Source organism: Ipomoea triloba, chromosome 9 (assembly GCF_003576645.1).
Source record: "Ipomoea triloba cultivar NCNSP0323 chromosome 9, ASM357664v1".
Lineage (NCBI taxonomy): Eukaryota > Viridiplantae > Streptophyta > Magnoliopsida > Solanales > Convolvulaceae > Ipomoea > Ipomoea triloba.
In genome coordinates, this window is record NC_044924.1 from 31499118 (window position 1) to 31516737 (window position 17620).

At 35.0% G+C, this 17620-nt stretch overlaps 3 protein-coding genes across 5 annotated transcripts in view; 2 read left to right on the forward strand and 1 right to left on the reverse strand.

Annotated features, from left to right (window-relative positions):
- The window catches only part of LOC116031004 (putative pre-16S rRNA nuclease), a 518904-nt gene that overhangs the window by 231496 nt on the left and 269788 nt on the right, over positions 1-17620 (forward strand). The gene's annotated exons all lie outside the window — the stretch shown is intronic.
- On the forward strand, positions 7531-10692 carry LOC116030978 (ankyrin repeat-containing protein At5g02620-like). Of its 2 annotated transcripts, XM_031273389.1 has the most exons (4): positions 7531-8059; positions 8145-8752; positions 8932-9341; positions 9489-10692. In XM_031273389.1, exons 2-4 carry the CDS (start codon positions 8296-8298, stop codon positions 10347-10349), a joined length of 1728 nt encoding a protein of 575 aa, XP_031129249.1. In that variant the 5' UTR covers positions 7531-8059; positions 8145-8295; the 3' UTR covers positions 10350-10692. The 2 variants fall into 2 exon arrangements, with proteins under 2 accessions (XP_031129249.1, XP_031129248.1); XM_031273388.1 differs by having other exon boundaries at positions 7531-8752.
- On the reverse strand, positions 10798-17106 carry LOC116030970 (type I inositol polyphosphate 5-phosphatase 12-like). Its single transcript, XM_031273377.1, has 12 exons — positions 16088-17106; positions 15436-15787; positions 15067-15319; positions 14056-14857; positions 13566-13690; positions 13336-13420; positions 12720-12879; positions 12579-12619; positions 12220-12487; positions 12000-12123; positions 11571-11931; positions 10798-11428 (listed from the first exon to the last, which is right to left on the reverse strand). The coding sequence occupies exons 1-12, from the start codon at positions 16559-16561 to the stop codon at positions 11072-11074; spliced, it is 3402 nt and encodes a 1133-aa protein (XP_031129237.1). The 5' UTR covers positions 16562-17106; the 3' UTR covers positions 10798-11071.

The window sequence follows — 17620 nt, forward strand, 5'->3', positions numbered from 1 at the left end:
GGTCTCATTTTTTACATTTACTTTGTATTTTTATTATGCTATTTTAACTATAGACAATTATTGTACTCAAAGATTTATCAAGAACTCAATTAAAAATATTATTAATTAATTAATTAATTATTATACGAAATTACTTTAGTTTTTCATCAATACAATTTTATTGTGACTTGTTTTTGTTGGAGGGAGGTTTTGAAAGTCAAATCTAACATCATGCCATCAATTCAAAAAATGATATTGCCTACTACAAAAGAGAAATGGCATAGAATGTTATTAATAATAAATAATAAAATGACAAAAAGTCGTATGCGGAGAGAAAAGAGAAAGGGAAGCTAGGCACTAGTAATTAGTAAAAACATATAGTTTGGTCCATAGAATTTAAAGATTTAATTCGCTTGCTAGCTAGTTGACCACTTGATCCAATAATTGTTGTTAGACCACATAAAACATAATTTAAAATTAATTAATGTATCCAAATAAATTAAAGATATTTTGTGAAAGCAGTATATAACATAATTGTAGATTATTTTAAGTAATATTGGCATTTATTTATTTATTTATATAAAAATTATTTCAACTGTTATGATAAAACAGCTGCAACATATTGGTGATTATTTAATTTAGTAGTATATGACATCATTTTGTTTCAAAAAAAAGTATATGACATCATTTTAAATGAAAAATAATAATATAATATTACAAAAATTCACCAATCTTTCTACTAGCATAGTAGCATATAAAAATTAATGCAAAAAAAAAAGTGTTTTCTTTCAAAATCTTCCTTCAATCTCTTTTTTTTTTTTTTTCTTTTTTGGTAACAAGGGAAACAACAATCATTTTTTGAGAGTGTGCATTAGGTAAATCTCGTTCATGTGTAATAACTAGTATTAGGTAACTATGCTCCTATGTAATAGTTCACAAACTACACATGAGAGATAATCCACATTTAGAAAACTATGTGCAACAAGTTTGATGGAGAGAATATTGGCAAGAATCAAGCACATAGTGACCTTATATATATGGTGCAAAAATCATACTCCACCCATTCGAGCACATCTTTCATTATATTTTTTTTTTTGACATGTTGCCATGTTGGCATGAGAATTGAAACACCAAAATCTTTCTTGTATGTAAGTTAAAGTTAATGAAAAAAAATTAATTAATTAATTTAAAAAAAAAAAGGTGAGGTCATTTGCCATATAAGAAAGGGAAGTAGAATTAAATTCAATGCTCAATTGTCAAAGTTGACCGTTGACTACCGGCGTTGGTTAAATATTAACTCCGTTATTCACTAAAAACATGTTTTATTTTTGTTTTATGGACTTAACGTCAAAGTCAAATATCATTTAAATTAATTATTTTTATCATTTGTACGTTTGTATAGTAGAACAACTGTTAATTATTCATTGGGTTTTGAACTCTATTGACTTCCATGTTAATGTTAACTAATTTCGTGTAGCAATTTGAAAAGGGGAAACCAAAAAAATAAAAAATAAAAAAATCCTTCAATATCTCTTACACTAATACCATCATATAGAAAATTATAAGAAGAAAGAATTAATTTTAAAAGAAATTACATCCTTTTCTTCTTTTTCGAATCACTTAAAATGCTTAAAATATTTAATAATTTCTATTTTAGAAAAGAGGCACCAGAATAGAATATATTGAAAAAATTTGTGTAGCAATTTAGTGCTCTTTATTTCATAAAATAGATGAAATTTTGATTATAACTTTATATTCGTATATATTAAAAATTAAATTACTAAGTTTTATTTAATTCGATAACAAGGTTCAAATTAAAAATATTTAAGAAACACAAAAAAAAAAAAAAATTTATCAATCCAAATATATACATGGTACAACATAACTCCAAATGTATACATAATTTATCCAGTCGAAGTAAATTGGATTCATGTAAAACAAATATGAGTAAATAATTACAAGCTAAGTAAGATTATAACTTTCATCCCTACAACATATGAGCATAAATAGAAATAGAAATAGAAATAGAAATAGTAGTATATTATGTGTGGTATGCATGTGTTTGTTGTTTGTACCCAATTATAATTATGATTATAATAATAGTAGTAATGTCCTTTCAAAAAAAAAAAATAGTAGTAATGCATTCTCTGAATCTTATTATTAAGCAAAGGAAAAGCAAAGCATGATATGATGGTCGGTTGTTCTCTTCCCAACTTCCACATCTGATCTGATAAGATTTATGGCACAACCTTAGATTCACATTGTCCCCTCCATCATATCATATTATCATATATTCTTCTTCTACTTTATGACTAATCATCACTTACCTTTCTATATATATATATATATATATATATATGTATGTATGTATGTATGTATGTATGTATGTATGTATGTATGTATGTATGTATGATCAAATGAGAACCTGCAAACCAATATAAATGCACACAAATTATTCTAATTGTAAATTTTGGCACTGTGCACAAGAAAATGAGATTGTGTGCATTTATGTAGATGTATGTATGTGTTTTGTATTTATATACAAGTTCAAAGGTTCTCATCACGAAAGGAACGTTGGAGGGGTTCAGAGAGAGAGAGAGAGAGAGAGAATCCATATCAGGTGAAAAGAGGTATTGAAGTAAAACATGGAGAGAGATATGAATTGTTGATATGTCCAGATCAATGGCTCTAAAAAGGAGAAAATTTTTTAAACTTTGTAATATAAATCTATGCACTTGTAATATAAATTTTTTTACACTTTGTAGTATAAACATATGCATTTGATTGTATATACTTATGCACTTTCAAATATCAGTTTAGGAAAAATATAATGCAGTGACATTTTTATAAATATTTCAAACTAATATTACTTTTTGCACTCGTAGTATAAACTTATGCACTTGTAGTATAAAACTTATGCACTTTGTAATATAACATGTGCACTTCAAAGTTAAAAAAAATTACCAAAATTTCAGTGCAATTTTTCTTTTTTAATTTTCATTCATTCAGGGGTGATACAGCAAAATACGGATTAGAATACTGTACTTATACAGGATCGGGTACAGGGAAGAATACCCTAAGCGAGACCGAGTTACGTGACAGTGGGTCGGAGGTTCCCGGTCTCTTTAGCTACTGTATTAGAAGAAATAGCCAAAAGTCCCCCCAACTGCATTAAATGCGCCTTTTATAGTGGCTCCAGCAAGAGTTCCGGTCTGGCGGCATGTAGGACGCGTGGCGATCATGCACCGGTCACTCCGTCGGTCCAACCTGGCAGCGGATAGATGCGCGGGTGCGAGGTCCCTGGTTCGAACCTCCGCAAAGGCCCATACCACAGCCCGGAGCGCAATGATGCCCAGCCTGATCAGGCCGGGAGGAGGATCCGAAGGATCAGGAGTCCTTTATTGGGCACACAGCCCGGGAAGCCGGGATACGTAGACCGGAATTTTATCCCTATCAAGGGGCATGGATCTGGACCAGATCAAATGCAGAGATCTTTCTCCATTTTTTACCCGGCCGCCTCTTTTTATTTGATCCAAATTAAATTCTATATATATCCCTAATGATCAACTACTCCAAATTAAAGAAGAAAATGCGATACAAATTTTGTAATTATTGTAAACTTCGAATGTTCATTGAGTAAAGTTTCAAAGTGCATCCAATAATAGTAAGAATAAACTTAAAATTAAATATGTGAAAGTTCACTTGAGTCGATTGCACTTTAACATATTAGGAATGCATTCTCAAACTTTGATTAGTAATAATTATTACGAAATTTTAACAGCTTTTTCGCTTTAGTTTAAAGTCACTGTTGCGTCAATTCTAGATCGACGGATGAGATTATTCTATAATGTTTTAGAAGAAATATTGCTCTCATTAGATCCAAATTAAATAGGTTGGAAGAGTAAGATATTTTATTTTCTTTAAAGAATGATAAAAAAAATAGTTTTATTTTACTAGTTTAAAGATGAGAGAATTGAAGTAAAATAGAAAAAGGAGAAAAATGGAAAACAAAAAAAATAAAAATAAAAAAATCCGAATTGTCTGTTTATGTTTGTCTATATTGATTGAAAAAGTTTTTAAACAATATACCGGCAAGACAAAAATTTATGTGAGACCATCTCACCGTGAGACGAGTCGGGTCAAGATGCAAATGTAATACTTACATGCACAAATGTCATACTTATGTTCAAATGTAATACTAATCAGGAATAAAATTTTTGTTACTTATAAAGTTAAATGTAATACTTTTAAGGGAAAATACAATATATTTACATTTCGATTTAAAAGTATTACATTTTTCCTCAAAAGTATTATATTTTCCCTTATAAGTAAGGGGCACTTGGCAACATTACGTACTTATTATGAAAAATGTAGTACTTTTTCTCTTATAAGTAACAAAAATTGTATTCTTGATTAACATTATATTTGAGCATATAAGTAAGTATGACATTTGAATGTTGTTTCGACCCGACCCGACTCGTCTCATGAATAGGGATCCGTGAGACGGTCTTACACAAGTGTGACCCTACTTACAATGGTACTTTTTATTAGAAATTCTAGAAAAGACTAGTAAAAAGGGTTCGTTATTTATATTATTTTGCTCTTATATCGGAGCAGGATTTACATACAATGCACACCATCGAATAGTAATTACAGATTTTTCTTGTCATTCAAAAAGAATTGTTTCCTCTAACTTATACTCATTTTTAAAATGCATTAGGCTATAAAAATTATAATATATATTTTTAAAACAAAAATATTCTTACCGTTGTAACTTATATTATCTCTTCCATTGGTGTTATTATATACATGCATCCACCACATCTTTACGACTTTACTTTTTGGATGATGATGTAAATTCGTAACCACTGTTCGAGGATGTGAACTGAGTAAATCACATTTTTACTTTTATTCCTTTATGATAATGTATTTTAAACGAATTATTTTTAGTTTTAGTTTCACGAATTTTTAGTCATCGGTCATTCTCAATTGCAATCCTTACTATCATTGTTATTAATTTAAGTGCAATAGTTTTCATTTTGTATTAATTTTAATTTAGTCCTTCTGATCAAATTAATTCTCTTCGGAAGAGCTCACATACATAGTACATACTATACTTTTGAGGGTAAATTTGCCAACCCACCTAGCTATCTCCCTCTAAATAATACATGTTTGTACATGCCCAACTAGATAGCATGTGACATGCCTATGAGCTCTTCGGATGAGTTTTGTACATTGATTTGGTTGGAAAGAGCAAAATTGATAGAAATTGAAAACTTTTGTACTTATATTGACAAAATTGATAATCAAAGATTGTAATAAAGGATGACCTAAAATTTATAGGACTGAAATTGAAAATAATTCTTTATTAAAATAAATTAAACATTATAAATATAGATTGACCTTTATACATTTAATTTAATTTATATTTTAATTAGTAAGAATTAACTAGTTATTTTTTAAGGCCGAATTAACTAGTTATTAACTACAAAAGAAATTTTAAATTTATAAAAATGATTTACAGACAAAAATATAAACACTTTCTATTGTAATAAACAAAATTTACCACTTAAATAAATTGCAAAAAATTGTTTGAACTCAAAATTTTTAATAATATTAATATGATATTGTTTTAGCATCGGACACAATTTTTTTATGTATTGCACATAGCTTACACTAGTAACGTGTAATAAATGTCAAAAAATTTCATATATTTTTATCCGATCAAAGTAGGTCATGCCATTTGAAATAAAAATTATTACAAATGATTTTTAAAATGTAACATTGCTACACTTCTATTAGAAAAATGATATCAAGAAAATAACACTTAGACCAAATTTACCAAATGTTTTATCCAATAATGTGGCATACATCAAATAAGTTTCATAATCGTTTTAAATTTATTGACTTAATATAGTAATTATGTAAAATTACAGAAGAGTTTACATTATCAATCGGTATAAGTACAATTATGTATTCATATAAGGTAGAGCTAATTTCATTTTTGGTCCTAGATTTATAGGTGACAATCCACTTTTAGTCCTTTTTATTAGAACATCCTCATTTGGTCCTAGTATTATCGTGGCATGACCAATTTTAGTCCTCTAGCAACAAAATCGTTGAAATATCGTTAAATACAAAGACATTTCAATCTTTTTTATACAAAGTACGTTGAACCGCTATATTTTTTATGTTTATTTTTTGGAAAAAGTGTCAAATATGCCATTGAACTTATTGTTTTTGTGCAATTTGGTCATTGAACTTAAAAAGTGTGCAATCCAACCATCAAACAAGCAAAATTTGTGCAATTAGACCATTTTTACAAAAATTTTCTGGTAAAATCCAATTATATTACTAACATATATGTATTAAGAGTGACATTTTCTTCTACCATACTAGTTGGGAGTCAATATTGAAATGTTTTAAACTCAAATTGAATTAAATTATTTTGTAAAAATGGTCCAATTGCACAAATTTTGCTTGTTTGATGGTTGAATTGCACACTTTTTAAGTTCAATGGCCCAATTGCACAAAAGCGACAAGTTCAGTGGCCTATTTGACACTTTTTCCTTATTTTGTTGAAAACATTCATAATTGAAGACCGAAATGTCATTGTATTTAACGATATTTAAACTGATTTGTTGATAAAGGACCAAAAATAGTCATGTCACAATAATAATAGGACCAAAAGTGATTGTTCTAATAAAAAAGAACTAAAAGTGGATTGTCACATATAAATCTAGGACCAAAAACGGAATTAACTCTATAAGGTATTATTGGTAGGACAATGTTAGAAGAATTAAATTTCTTCACTAATTTTTTTTTTTGTTTGACAAGAGAAACCCGCAACTACAATTTGAGAGCTTGTGCACTAGGTAAAGCCGAGGTAAACCAGTTTAAGTTGTCCATAGCTGACTGGCTCAAAATAAAAAAGGCCAATAGATCGCTCCAACTGAGAATCAAACTTAGAACCTTATGGTTATCAAAATAACAGTCCGACCGACTTGGCTAAGATTGCCTCCATTCTTCACCAAAATTTGTCACCATATGATATTGATAATAAAACTAATCTTATTCATTAGTTATCATGAATTTACCGACCTCAATATACATAAAAAGTAAATATATTTATATTTTCACGTCAATGGTGCATTTTTTTTTATCCATGTAGCATAACCCATTATGTGTATAACATATGATGATGATGATATCAAGTAGGATTTCTACCTTAATTTTTTTTTTTTTTTTTGTGTGAAATTATATTATATGGTAATTTTACTATATACAGCATTGTCCCTGTCTCTGTTTTGGTATGTCTTCAAAGGCACCTCCTCATCACATTGTGGGCCCCACAATTCCATTTTCCATGTCTGCTGACTGGAAATTGCCAAAATATGCTCTCTCTCTCCCTCTCTCTATCTCTCATTCTCTCCCCCCTTCGCTTTTATAAGTGCATATAAACTGTTTGATGTTTACGCCCATGGCGGCTTCCATGTTGCACTATTCACGCACTCATATATATTTTTTATAATTATTAATTTTTTTTCACCAATTAATTCTTTTCTAGTGGAATCTGCATGTTACGATCATCAATGTAACCAAAAAGTCAAAACCATACATCTTTTGCAATCTTTGTTTCAATATATACGTGTTACACTCGAGATTAATGCTCCATCTTTATAGGCGCAGCCAAAAAAAGCCAAAAACATTTCTTTCAGTGTCTGTTTGAACTTCAATCTTTGCGTTAATAAACACAAATACAGAGCGACAGGAATATAGCTTTACGAGAGTCTGTGCGTAAGGCATTTAGCCTTTGTCTTTATGTTCTTGATCTCTTCAATTCTGGGATTCTGAGTGGTCGGTTTTTAGCCCATCTTTTGGAGATTGGAGAACAAAATCTTTGTGGATAAATTTTCTCGAATTTCCGCTTCTGGGTTTCATTGGAAATGAGCTTTCTTGGGCGCTGAAAGTTTGGTTCTTTGAGTGGCTGAATTCTTCCAGTCTTTTCTTCTAGTTCTGGATGAAGAAATTTTATCTCGGGGTTTGGAGATAAGTTTTATCATCGTACTAAGCATAAAAGGTACTGTTTTTTATTTGGGTTATATTTCAAAAGGTTGCTTCTTTGGATTAAATTCATCTAAACTGAAACCCATTATTTTCCCTAGGGATTTTTGTTGAAGTTTTTAGAAACAGACAATTTGCTGTCTTGATTTAGAGTTAGTGTAGAATTTGTGGTGAGAAAGGTTTTTGGTCTTCAAGTTGTTGAAAAGTGAAAAAGTCTGTAGTTTCAGAGGCTTGTTGGGAGATTTGTGTTCGATGATGGAGAAACAGAGTAGTTTCAGAGGTGTAACAATGGAGAAACAGCAGAGTTTTCGAAATGGGGTTATGGAAAAACAGAAGAGTTTCAAAGGGTTGATAGAGAGGCAAAAGAGCTTTAGGATAGCAATGGAGAGGCAGCTGAGCTTTGGTGTTGAGAGAAAAAGAGGGAAGGATTCACCTGGGAAACGAGGCGATACGCCTCTCCATCTCGCTGCTCGAGCAGGGAATTTAGCTAAGGTGATAGAAATTCTTAACAAGTTTAATGGTATAGCCATAAAAGAATCACTATCAAAGCAGAACCAGGAGGGTGAGACAGCTCTATATGTTGCTGCTGAGAATGGGCATGCCATGGTTGTTACAGAATTTCTGAAACATATAGACCTCGAAACCGCCTCCATTGTCTCCAACAATGGCTATGATACCTTCCATGTTGCGGCTAAGCAGGGTCATCTTGGTCAGTTTCCTGCCTAAATCCATTTTCCTTTCCTGTTTCAATTCGGGAATTTCATATTATCTAGCTTATGTTAACTGTATGCTTGTGCTTTTCATTATTTTGGTGTAAAACACATAGTCAGCTCTATCCATTTAGGTACTGATGCTTTTATATTCTTGTGGGATGTAATGGAATTGCAGAAGTGCTGAAGGAACTCTTGAATGTTTTCCCCAATCTAGTGATGACTACAGATTCATCGAATTCTACAGCCCTGCATACTGCTGCAGGTCAAGGGCATGTTGAAGTTGTAAACTTGCTTCTTGATATTGATTCGAACCTTGCTAAAATAGCTCGGAACAATGGGAAGACGGTGCTCCACACAGCAGCAAGAATGGGTCACTTGGAAGTGCTGAAATCCCTTTTAAGCAAGGATCCCGGTATTGGGTTCAGGATGGACAAGAAAGGCCAAACTGCTTTGCACATGGCTGTGAAGGGGCAAAATGTTGATATTTTGCTTGAATTAATCAAACCAGATCCAAAGGTACTGAGTTTAGAAGATAACAAGGGAAACACAGCACTCCATACTGCAACGAGGAAGGGACGGGCTCAGGTTTGTCTTCCTTTGTAATAACTTTTTCATCTAGCTTAGAGTTTAAGGTGAAAAATGTAGGTGTACATTCAAAATGTGTGGGAATCGTATGATTTTATTGCTCTGGATAAATACTGAGGACACCCTGGTATTGTGTTATCATGGCAGATTGTTCGGTGCTTAGTATCTGTTGAGGGTATCAATATCAATGCAGTTAACAAGGCAGGAGAAACTGCTCTTGACATTGCAGAAAAGCTTGAAAGTCGAGAGATTTCAACTATTTTAAGGGACGCGGGAGCTGTGCATTCTAAAGATCATGGGAAGCCTCCGAGTGCTGCAAAACAACTCAAACAAACCGTTAGTGACATAAAGCACGATGTTGAATCCCAACTTCAGCAGAGCCGACAGACTGGGTTCCGTGTTAGAAAGATAGCAAAAAAAGTGAAGAAACTACACATCAGTGGCCTTAACAATGCCATAAATTCTTTAACAGTCGTCGCTGTCCTGATTGCTACCGTTGCTTTTGCTGCAATCTTCACTGTGCCAGGGCAATATGTTGAAGAGGAAACCAAAGGGTTTTCTCTTGGGGAAGCCCACATAGCCAAAAAGGCAGCTTTCATAGTCTTCTTCTTGTTTGACAGCATTGCATTATTCATATCCATAGCTGTTGTGGTTGTCCAGACATCCTTGGTTGTGATTGAACAAAAGGCGAAGAAACAAATGGTGTTTGTAATAAACAAGCTCATGTGGGCAGCTTGCCTCTTCATCTCAATCGCGTTCATCGCCCTTACTTATGTGGTGGTTGGATCTCGGGAAAGATGGCTTGCCATCTATGCAACTGCAATAGGCGGCGTGATAATGCTAACTACAATTGGGTCCATGTGTTACTGTGTGGTACGGCATCGGTTGGAAGAGTCGAGGATGAGAAATATAAGGAGAGCTGAGACACTGTCGCGTTCTTTTTCAATGTCCATGGTATCAGATCCAGAGCTTTATAATGAAAGCTACAAGAGAATGTATGCTGTATAGGAGGAAAAAATGGAAGAATATCTGGCAAACCTTTTTAGTTAGTCTTGTACCTACATACAGAGATGAATATGGAAGAAGAAGAAGATGAAATCACCAGTAAATCTTGTTTGTTTCCTTTAGGAATTGTTCTCATAATATTAGCCAGCTCAGGACAAGCCAGTCATCAATGTTTGACTCCATTGCTGCAACAATATTGAGATCAGATTGCAAATCATAGGAACAAGGTTCAAATGGCTGATATGTTGTAGTTACTATTTTGATCCATTGTCTATTCCCAAGTAAAGGTTGTAAAGTTACCATGACATTACTGTATTCAATAATATAATATAAATCTCTTCATGAAGTTGTTCTTCCCTTTCCTTAATTTCCCAACTACTTTACCTGCAAGAGGATTTGCAACTACATAGTGTTGAGTGTTGACAAGGAAAATAAAGAGTGACAGGATATATTGTGCTCTGTTTTTCAAATATTTTCCTTTTCCTTTTTCTAAAAAAAATATATGTATGTAATCCTTTTCTCTCATAAGAAGGTACATTAGTTTGTTTAGCAAGACAAAGAGGAATGGAGCTAGGTTCAAAACATGGGGAAAATTTTAGAATCTATACCAAAATTTCTGAGCTGGAGAGCTTCAAAACTAAAGGGTATTTACATCAATATGCTATCAGGTATTGGGCCTTCTGGCATCAGGTAGCATTAGCTCAATGGCACATTCAGCCTCCCTCCTATGGAACGCGCAAATTTCGGTGATCATCCACCATATTATTGGCACTGCCTACATGCTTAAGAGAAGGCCGGTGGTGCCCACTTCCTGTTCTTTTAGTGCTGCTGCTTCTCAGTTCATTGCTGATTGCCGCACTGGGTGTGAAGCAGTGGCGTACATGAAGCTCATGTGCTCTCGACTCCATAGACCGACTGCCTTCCACATTGATCAACAAAATCACTTCTTTATCTCTGGTGTCTTCAGACCACCAGCTTTGTGGAATTCCATCAATAAACTCTTCCGAGGTATGGTATTCATCATGGCGCACAACGACTTCTATGGATTGTTCAGGTTTGATCATCCCAACTGCTGGAGTAACCTGAATCATGTAAACGTAAAATTGGAAAGCTTTTCTAGGACTAAAATCAAAAGAAAATGGTGTGCTTTTTCTTCCCAAAGAATAAAGAGTACAACCAACCCCAAGTTGTGTCTGTCAGACAATGCAAGTTAGAACATCTTACCTCAAGCCAGCGAGGAAAACCCAGGGAGCCTCTGGAGCGATAATCTAATTGCTTCTCGTCCTCCATGACTGTAGATTGCCCTTTGCATATTATCTCATAGAAAGCTTTATCTTTTCCACTTCTGTTGGTTATTTTTAGATTGTAAGATTCTTGGTTCTGAAGAACTATCTTGTCAGTGTTAAAAGTTATATCTGGAACACAATGCAGTTCCTGCAGTGCTTCCCTGATTTTATCATTCTGCTGAAAAATTTTCCCAAACTCTTGTCTCCTTGTGGATCTATTAACGTGGGCAATCTCAACGTTTAACTTGCATCGAACTGGTTTATGATCACTTTCTATCACGTCCATAATAGCCTCATACCTATCATGAAAATAGTTTGTGATGTGACGGAAGAAGGGCTGGCACCTAGAAGCAGTCAAGAAACTTACTGTAAAATGGAAGCAACTACAGGGCACTCTAAACTGCATATCGTTGATGGAGATGCTCGATTATCTCGATATAGTACTCTGTCACACCAGGCCGGGATTCGTTTCTTCTCACCCGAATCATATCCTTATGTTTAAAGGAATGTTATTAATGTTATATGCTGAGGAGAAACTCATGCAGTCAGTTCATCGGAATAATATAATCAAAACAATGAAATGATACCTCCAAGCCCTGGCTTCCCCCTTTCAAACTTATATGTTGGAGGAAATCTGATGATTGCTTCACGCATTCCTTGAAAAACTTTACCAGCTTTCATTTCTGCTCTCAGTTGATCCTTTTCTCGAAGCCAATCAAAGCATCTTTGTGAGACAAAGTCCCTTGCTTCATCATAAGATATCCCAAAAAGACGATAATTAAAATCACCACAAAGAGCGACCAGATCAGCTTCAGCGAGGTCAGGCTTTCCCTCATCAGGATTAACTGCTGCTGCCTGTTATTTGAGAAGCAGCTCACTTCAGTTGAAAATTTTGTCAGTAACTAATAAATTGATGAAACTAATGCTAGAAAGAGAATCTCCATACATTTGGACCACGGAGCATTTGAGCAGCAGATGAGACAGGAGCTGTGAAAGGGGATCCACGGCAAGCCACAAGAATAAAGCAACCAAAATAAATATGCTGAGTACACAAGAAAGCAAAACAAGAGTAGGTATGGCACCATACCAACAGCATTGGTGTTAGAAGACCGACTGAAACTCATTGTTCGAAATATATGATCAAAATCAGCATTTCGGCGATTGACTGCTTCCAGATGTGCTGCAAAGTGACAGTTCGCAAAGCACATTATGCGATCAAAAACTCTCAACCTCAAACCTACACCGCCCTGCATGATAATTGCATGATGATAACTAGATGTGATGATTGTAGCTAACATTTATATTAACGATAAGGAATCTAGAATAACAGCTGTATTAGTACTGAAAGCAGAACAAGTCATAGAAATTAGGATGACAAAATGGAAATATAAATGCCAACATTTGGAAAACCAGTAAAATTTATTCCAATGTTCTGCTTTCTCAAGGGCAAAAATTTGTATAGAAATATCTATTGCTGCTATTTATGTGTATAGTATCTAAATCCACATTTCAGTGTTTTGCTCCTTCAACCCCTGGTATTTCTCCAATAAAATTCAGTACCTAGATTGTTGGACAATTTATACATTTGGTCAATGTCCCAAAAAAAAAAAAGAAGAGGAAACACTATAGTCTTAACATTCTCCAGAAAGACAATTAAGCTCCAACTTCACAGTGTCATCTGTTAATGTTTTGACAAAATTTACCTTATTACCAATTGCACGGCCCAAACCACATGCAACTGCAGCAACATCGAGGTCCCCAACATGTGTCCTTAGTGTCTTTCTTACCCTGAATAAGAACATTAACCCAACAATAAGATTTTGGAGTTTTACACAATGCAGAAGCACATAGGAGGGAGTATCATAAGATAGTACTGTAATATCTAAATAAAATGTGGTGCAATGCTATTAAAGGAGCTATTGATGACTCTTACCAGATAGTTATAAGTAAGGCAGCCAATTGCCTTGCACCAACGCGTTCAAAAGTTGACCCTTCATCCAAAGCCTTTCCTATAGCATCCTGCCACCATTGTCCAAGAGAACTTCCTTCGAGTCCTACCTACAATTGACATGAAGGGATTAGAAAAGTTTTCACAGAGACAGACTAAGAGAACAAAATAAGATAATACTATCCTGTGCCTGCCATGATAGAGTTTCACTGCAATTCTATGCATACTCTAGTAATTTTGTCACATTTTCTAGATTACTATACTGGCATGATTGCATCAGTAAAAAGAAAAAAAAAATCCTGCTGTCAGAATTTTTAATCAAGGAAAATTTAAGTAAATAAAGTCAATTAGCACAGCATAAGTTCCCTCCACCCTATGTCCCAACCTAAATAATAAAAGCACGAGAAAAAAAAAATGATGGGACCAATTCATCCTCCAAAACAGTTTTCTAAATTGGTGAGTAATAAAATCTTACAGTTTCTTTTGCAGCAGACATGGCAAGGAATCCTGCACCCATTTCCACTTCTTGCAACCCAATAACTACAATCGCAACATCTGACACTGTAGAACCCAGCCATGACGTAAGTGATTCTTGAGATGCCTTTCCTTGACCAACATTCCATGTTCCAATTAAAATTCTGATTTGTTCAAGTGTAGTATACATGTCTTCTTTTTCTGCCAATGCTGGCCGTACAATACTATCAGTGGGTCCTGGGGAGGCAATGCTCCACCCCCGTATCCCACCATGGTTAGCCAAGCTAAAGACATAGCCATTTCCAACTGCCATCTTCATAACAGGGCCATTGTGAGCAATCCAACCTGCAAGCACATTTCCTTCAAGGTCCAGCACCTGGACCATCCCACTAACATAGCCAACCCATATTCGCGATCCATGAGTGCAAAAGCATAGAACAGCACAAGGATGATGATGAAAGTCTTGCACGCGATTTCCATTTCCATCCCACTGCACAAGTAAGCCACCAGAACTTCCAGCCCAAATCATTCCATCAGGAGCAAGAACCAGTGCTTCGGTTTTCTTAGCATCTTCGTTAAATGCCCCTGCCCCCTTAGTTGCAACTCGACGAACAGCATCTGCTGCTCCCAATAAAGCATTCCGTGACCGCTGCAAAAAGGTTGACTTTTCTTTCTTAGTTTTAGATACAAACTTAACATTCATCTCATCTTCAACTGCTTGGTCTTGCGTTGGAATTTCAACTCGGTTCTCAACCTGACCATCTATATTATATACTTTCACAAGTTCTCTGGTACGAGCATCCCTGAAATTCACCAACTATCAGGATAATCAGGGCTTGCAAGAAATCACACACGTCTCTTGGCAATGACAAAAGCAAATATACAGCCTTTTTACATAAAAAATCATTATAGAACTGGAATAACATATAATTGAAACTGTTTCAGCCATAAATTGATAGTCCAAATATGACAGGATCTGAACACAAACAAAGTTCTTTAAATAAAGGCATACCACAATGAGAAGGACTGAGATGTAGCAGCCCACACTTTAGCTCTAGCATGATCAGACAACATGCACTTAATCTCAGAGGATGGAATATTGCAGACACCATTTACAGTAACTTGGCTCTTAAGATCAATGTTTGACCTCTCCACTAGTAAGGAAGCCATATGTCTTTCTTCTGGAGAAAGAGTGAGTGATTTTTCAATCACTTCCCATGGCCAAACCTTTATGAATCCACCCTCAGAACCTGACCATATATCACCTGGACCAAATATCCAAGAAATGAAATCAATACAGATGATAACATTAATTAGATTCCTTGCAAAAGTTGAAAAACAGTAATTGGCATAATTTATCATCAACAAACACAATGATTACCGTATGAAGAAATGACCATGGCAAGAACTGGACCACGATGAGCCTGCCAAGAAAGGCCTTCCTTGAAAGGAGCATCATCATAACGCTGGTCCATCTTCCAAGACCTAACCCTGCCATCCTTATGCCCACTCCAAACAAACCTACTGCCCTGATCAACCAGTAAACATAGTGTGGGAGATGTATTCACAGATTCATAAAATGGTGAAGCGTCCTCGTCCCCTCTCTTAGCTCTTCCCCCAATCCCCAGTCCTGGTTCATACGCATCTGAAAACTTCCACACTCTTACCCCGCATTCCTGCCCTGCCCATAGCTGTGTCTCTGTGCAAGTCATCGTTCTCATAAATCTCCCCACCTGAAAGTGAAAATGGGAGCGTTAGCGTTAAGAGGAAAAACACAACACCAAAAAATGGCAGTATGTAAGCATCCTAGCTAATCTCAAGCAAGATTTGAAATGAAAAAGCTATTGTACGAGTAGTAAATTAATATTGGCATATTTTATCAGAGATCTGGAGTCCTTAGCTTCCTCATATATTGTAAATTGTAATGCAAGGTAACTAATAGGGAGTAGTACTTATATATACTCCAATTATATATGAGCATTTAATTTGAAATAAAAATAAGGTAGGGAACATTAGATATTTGTTGTACGTACCTGCGTTTCCCTAAGAGGGTGAGGCCTTAGCTCAAGGCAAGGCGGACGGCCGGGGTGTACGGCGGCTCGTGAGGGGACTTTAAAGATACCGGTACCACCAGCCCCGACGAACTCGGGCATGGATTGCTGGTAGGGCAAGTCATCGGAATCGTCGGCGGGAATGGTATCGAGCCTCTGGCTGAGGGCGTGGAATTCGTAGCGGTCGCTGCCGCCGATGGTGTTGTTGCTGATGGAATAAGGGTAAAAATCATCGTCGGAGGAGGAGTTATCGTAGGCGGCGTAGGCGGTGCTGCCAATCTTTTGAGGAATGCGATCGTCGTCGAGGCTGTGCTTGCGGAACTGGTGGTGCCGCTTGTGGTGGGTGCCGGTGTTAGTCCGCAACTGTTGGCTGTAGGAATAGGCCTTACGGTGCGGGGGCGAATTGGAGAGCCCCGCTAGGGCGCTCCGGTCGTCGTCTTCAAGTCTTCCGTCCATACAACCAATTCAAGGATCTCTGATCTCTCAAATGGATCAATCAAATCGCCGATTTCCTTTCTTTCTCCAATTCCGTCCAAAGCATAGCTATTAGCTAGCTAGCTTGTTTGCTTCAATTCGTGGATTTATTTAATTTGTTACGACTTTACGTTGCCAACGTAACGAAATCTTCAAAGTTTTTGCAAAGTGATCGAAAAAAGTAGGAATCAACTATTGAACGAGTAGAAGAGAGAGAAAACAAGAGAGAGAAGTGTAAAGCTTCAATGATCGGAAAATGTGTGCGGAGGAGAGATTGGCGGAGTGGGGGTGGTAGGCATGCATGGGTGCCGCCAAGCTTGCTGCTATTTACGGAGCATTATTTTATCTTTTATGGGCAAATATGTCTACTTCTCTTTTCTTCTTTTTTTTTTTTACAATTTTTTTTCTATCATTCCAATACTCAATTAGAATAGTAACTAGTAACTGTCAACTGTCATACCTTGTGATCTGATTATCCTTCCAAATTCAAGATCACATGTTCCAGTCATGTTAAGTAGACCAAGGTAAATACGTCTTCTTGACCTGAACGGTCAGGTGCTTACATTTTAGATAGTAATTGCAATTTTCATCGATCTATTATCTAAAAAATCTTATATAAATATTTATAAAAATTGAGAATTTATGAGTAATTTTTAGAAAAATCTCTAAGACTCCAAAATATTGTGAATCATTATTATAATTTGATGTAAATGATTTCCGTTATAGTATATGATCAATTGAGGATAATTTTTGAATAGACCTTTGTCAATATAATAATATTCGGTCATTCGGGAGGAAAGTTACATAGTCGCATGATAAATTACTTCTTATTGTTCTAAAAAAAATTATTATAAATTTAACTTTTTGTAATTATTATTTTTAAAATAACGTTGTTACTTAACGATTTGGTGGCATCATTTGATGTATTCCAATTTTCAAGGTTGGTTTATTCATTTTCATGGCTTATTTAATAATTTGATTACTTTATAAAAATTACTTTATGGTGCTAAACTACTAAAGTACTAGTTAATGAGCCTATTC

Bases quoted from the DNA above. Each gene is read 5' to 3' on its own strand.
- LOC116030978 (XM_031273388.1), top strand. From the start codon at position 8,296: ATGATGGAGAAACAGAGTAGTTTCAGAGGTGTAACAATGGAGAAACAG. The intron at 8,753-8,931 runs GTCAGTTTCCTG...ATGGAATTGCAG, and splicing joins GGCTAAGCAGGGTCATCTTG to AAGTGCTGAAGGAACTCTTG. The intron at 9,342-9,488 runs GTTTGTCTTCCT...TTATCATGGCAG, and splicing joins CGAGGAAGGGACGGGCTCAG to ATTGTTCGGTGCTTAGTATC.
- LOC116030970 (XM_031273377.1), bottom strand. From the start codon at position 16,561: ATGGACGGAAGACTTGAAGACGACGACCGGAGCGCCCTAGCGGGGCTC. The intron at 15,788-16,087 runs GTACGTACAACA...TTTCACTTTCAG, and splicing joins ACCCTCTTAGGGAAACGCAG to GTGGGGAGATTTATGAGAAC. The intron at 11,932-11,999 runs GTAAGTTTCTTG...TTTTCATGATAG, and splicing joins GTAGTTGCTTCCATTTTACA to GTATGAGGCTATTATGGACG.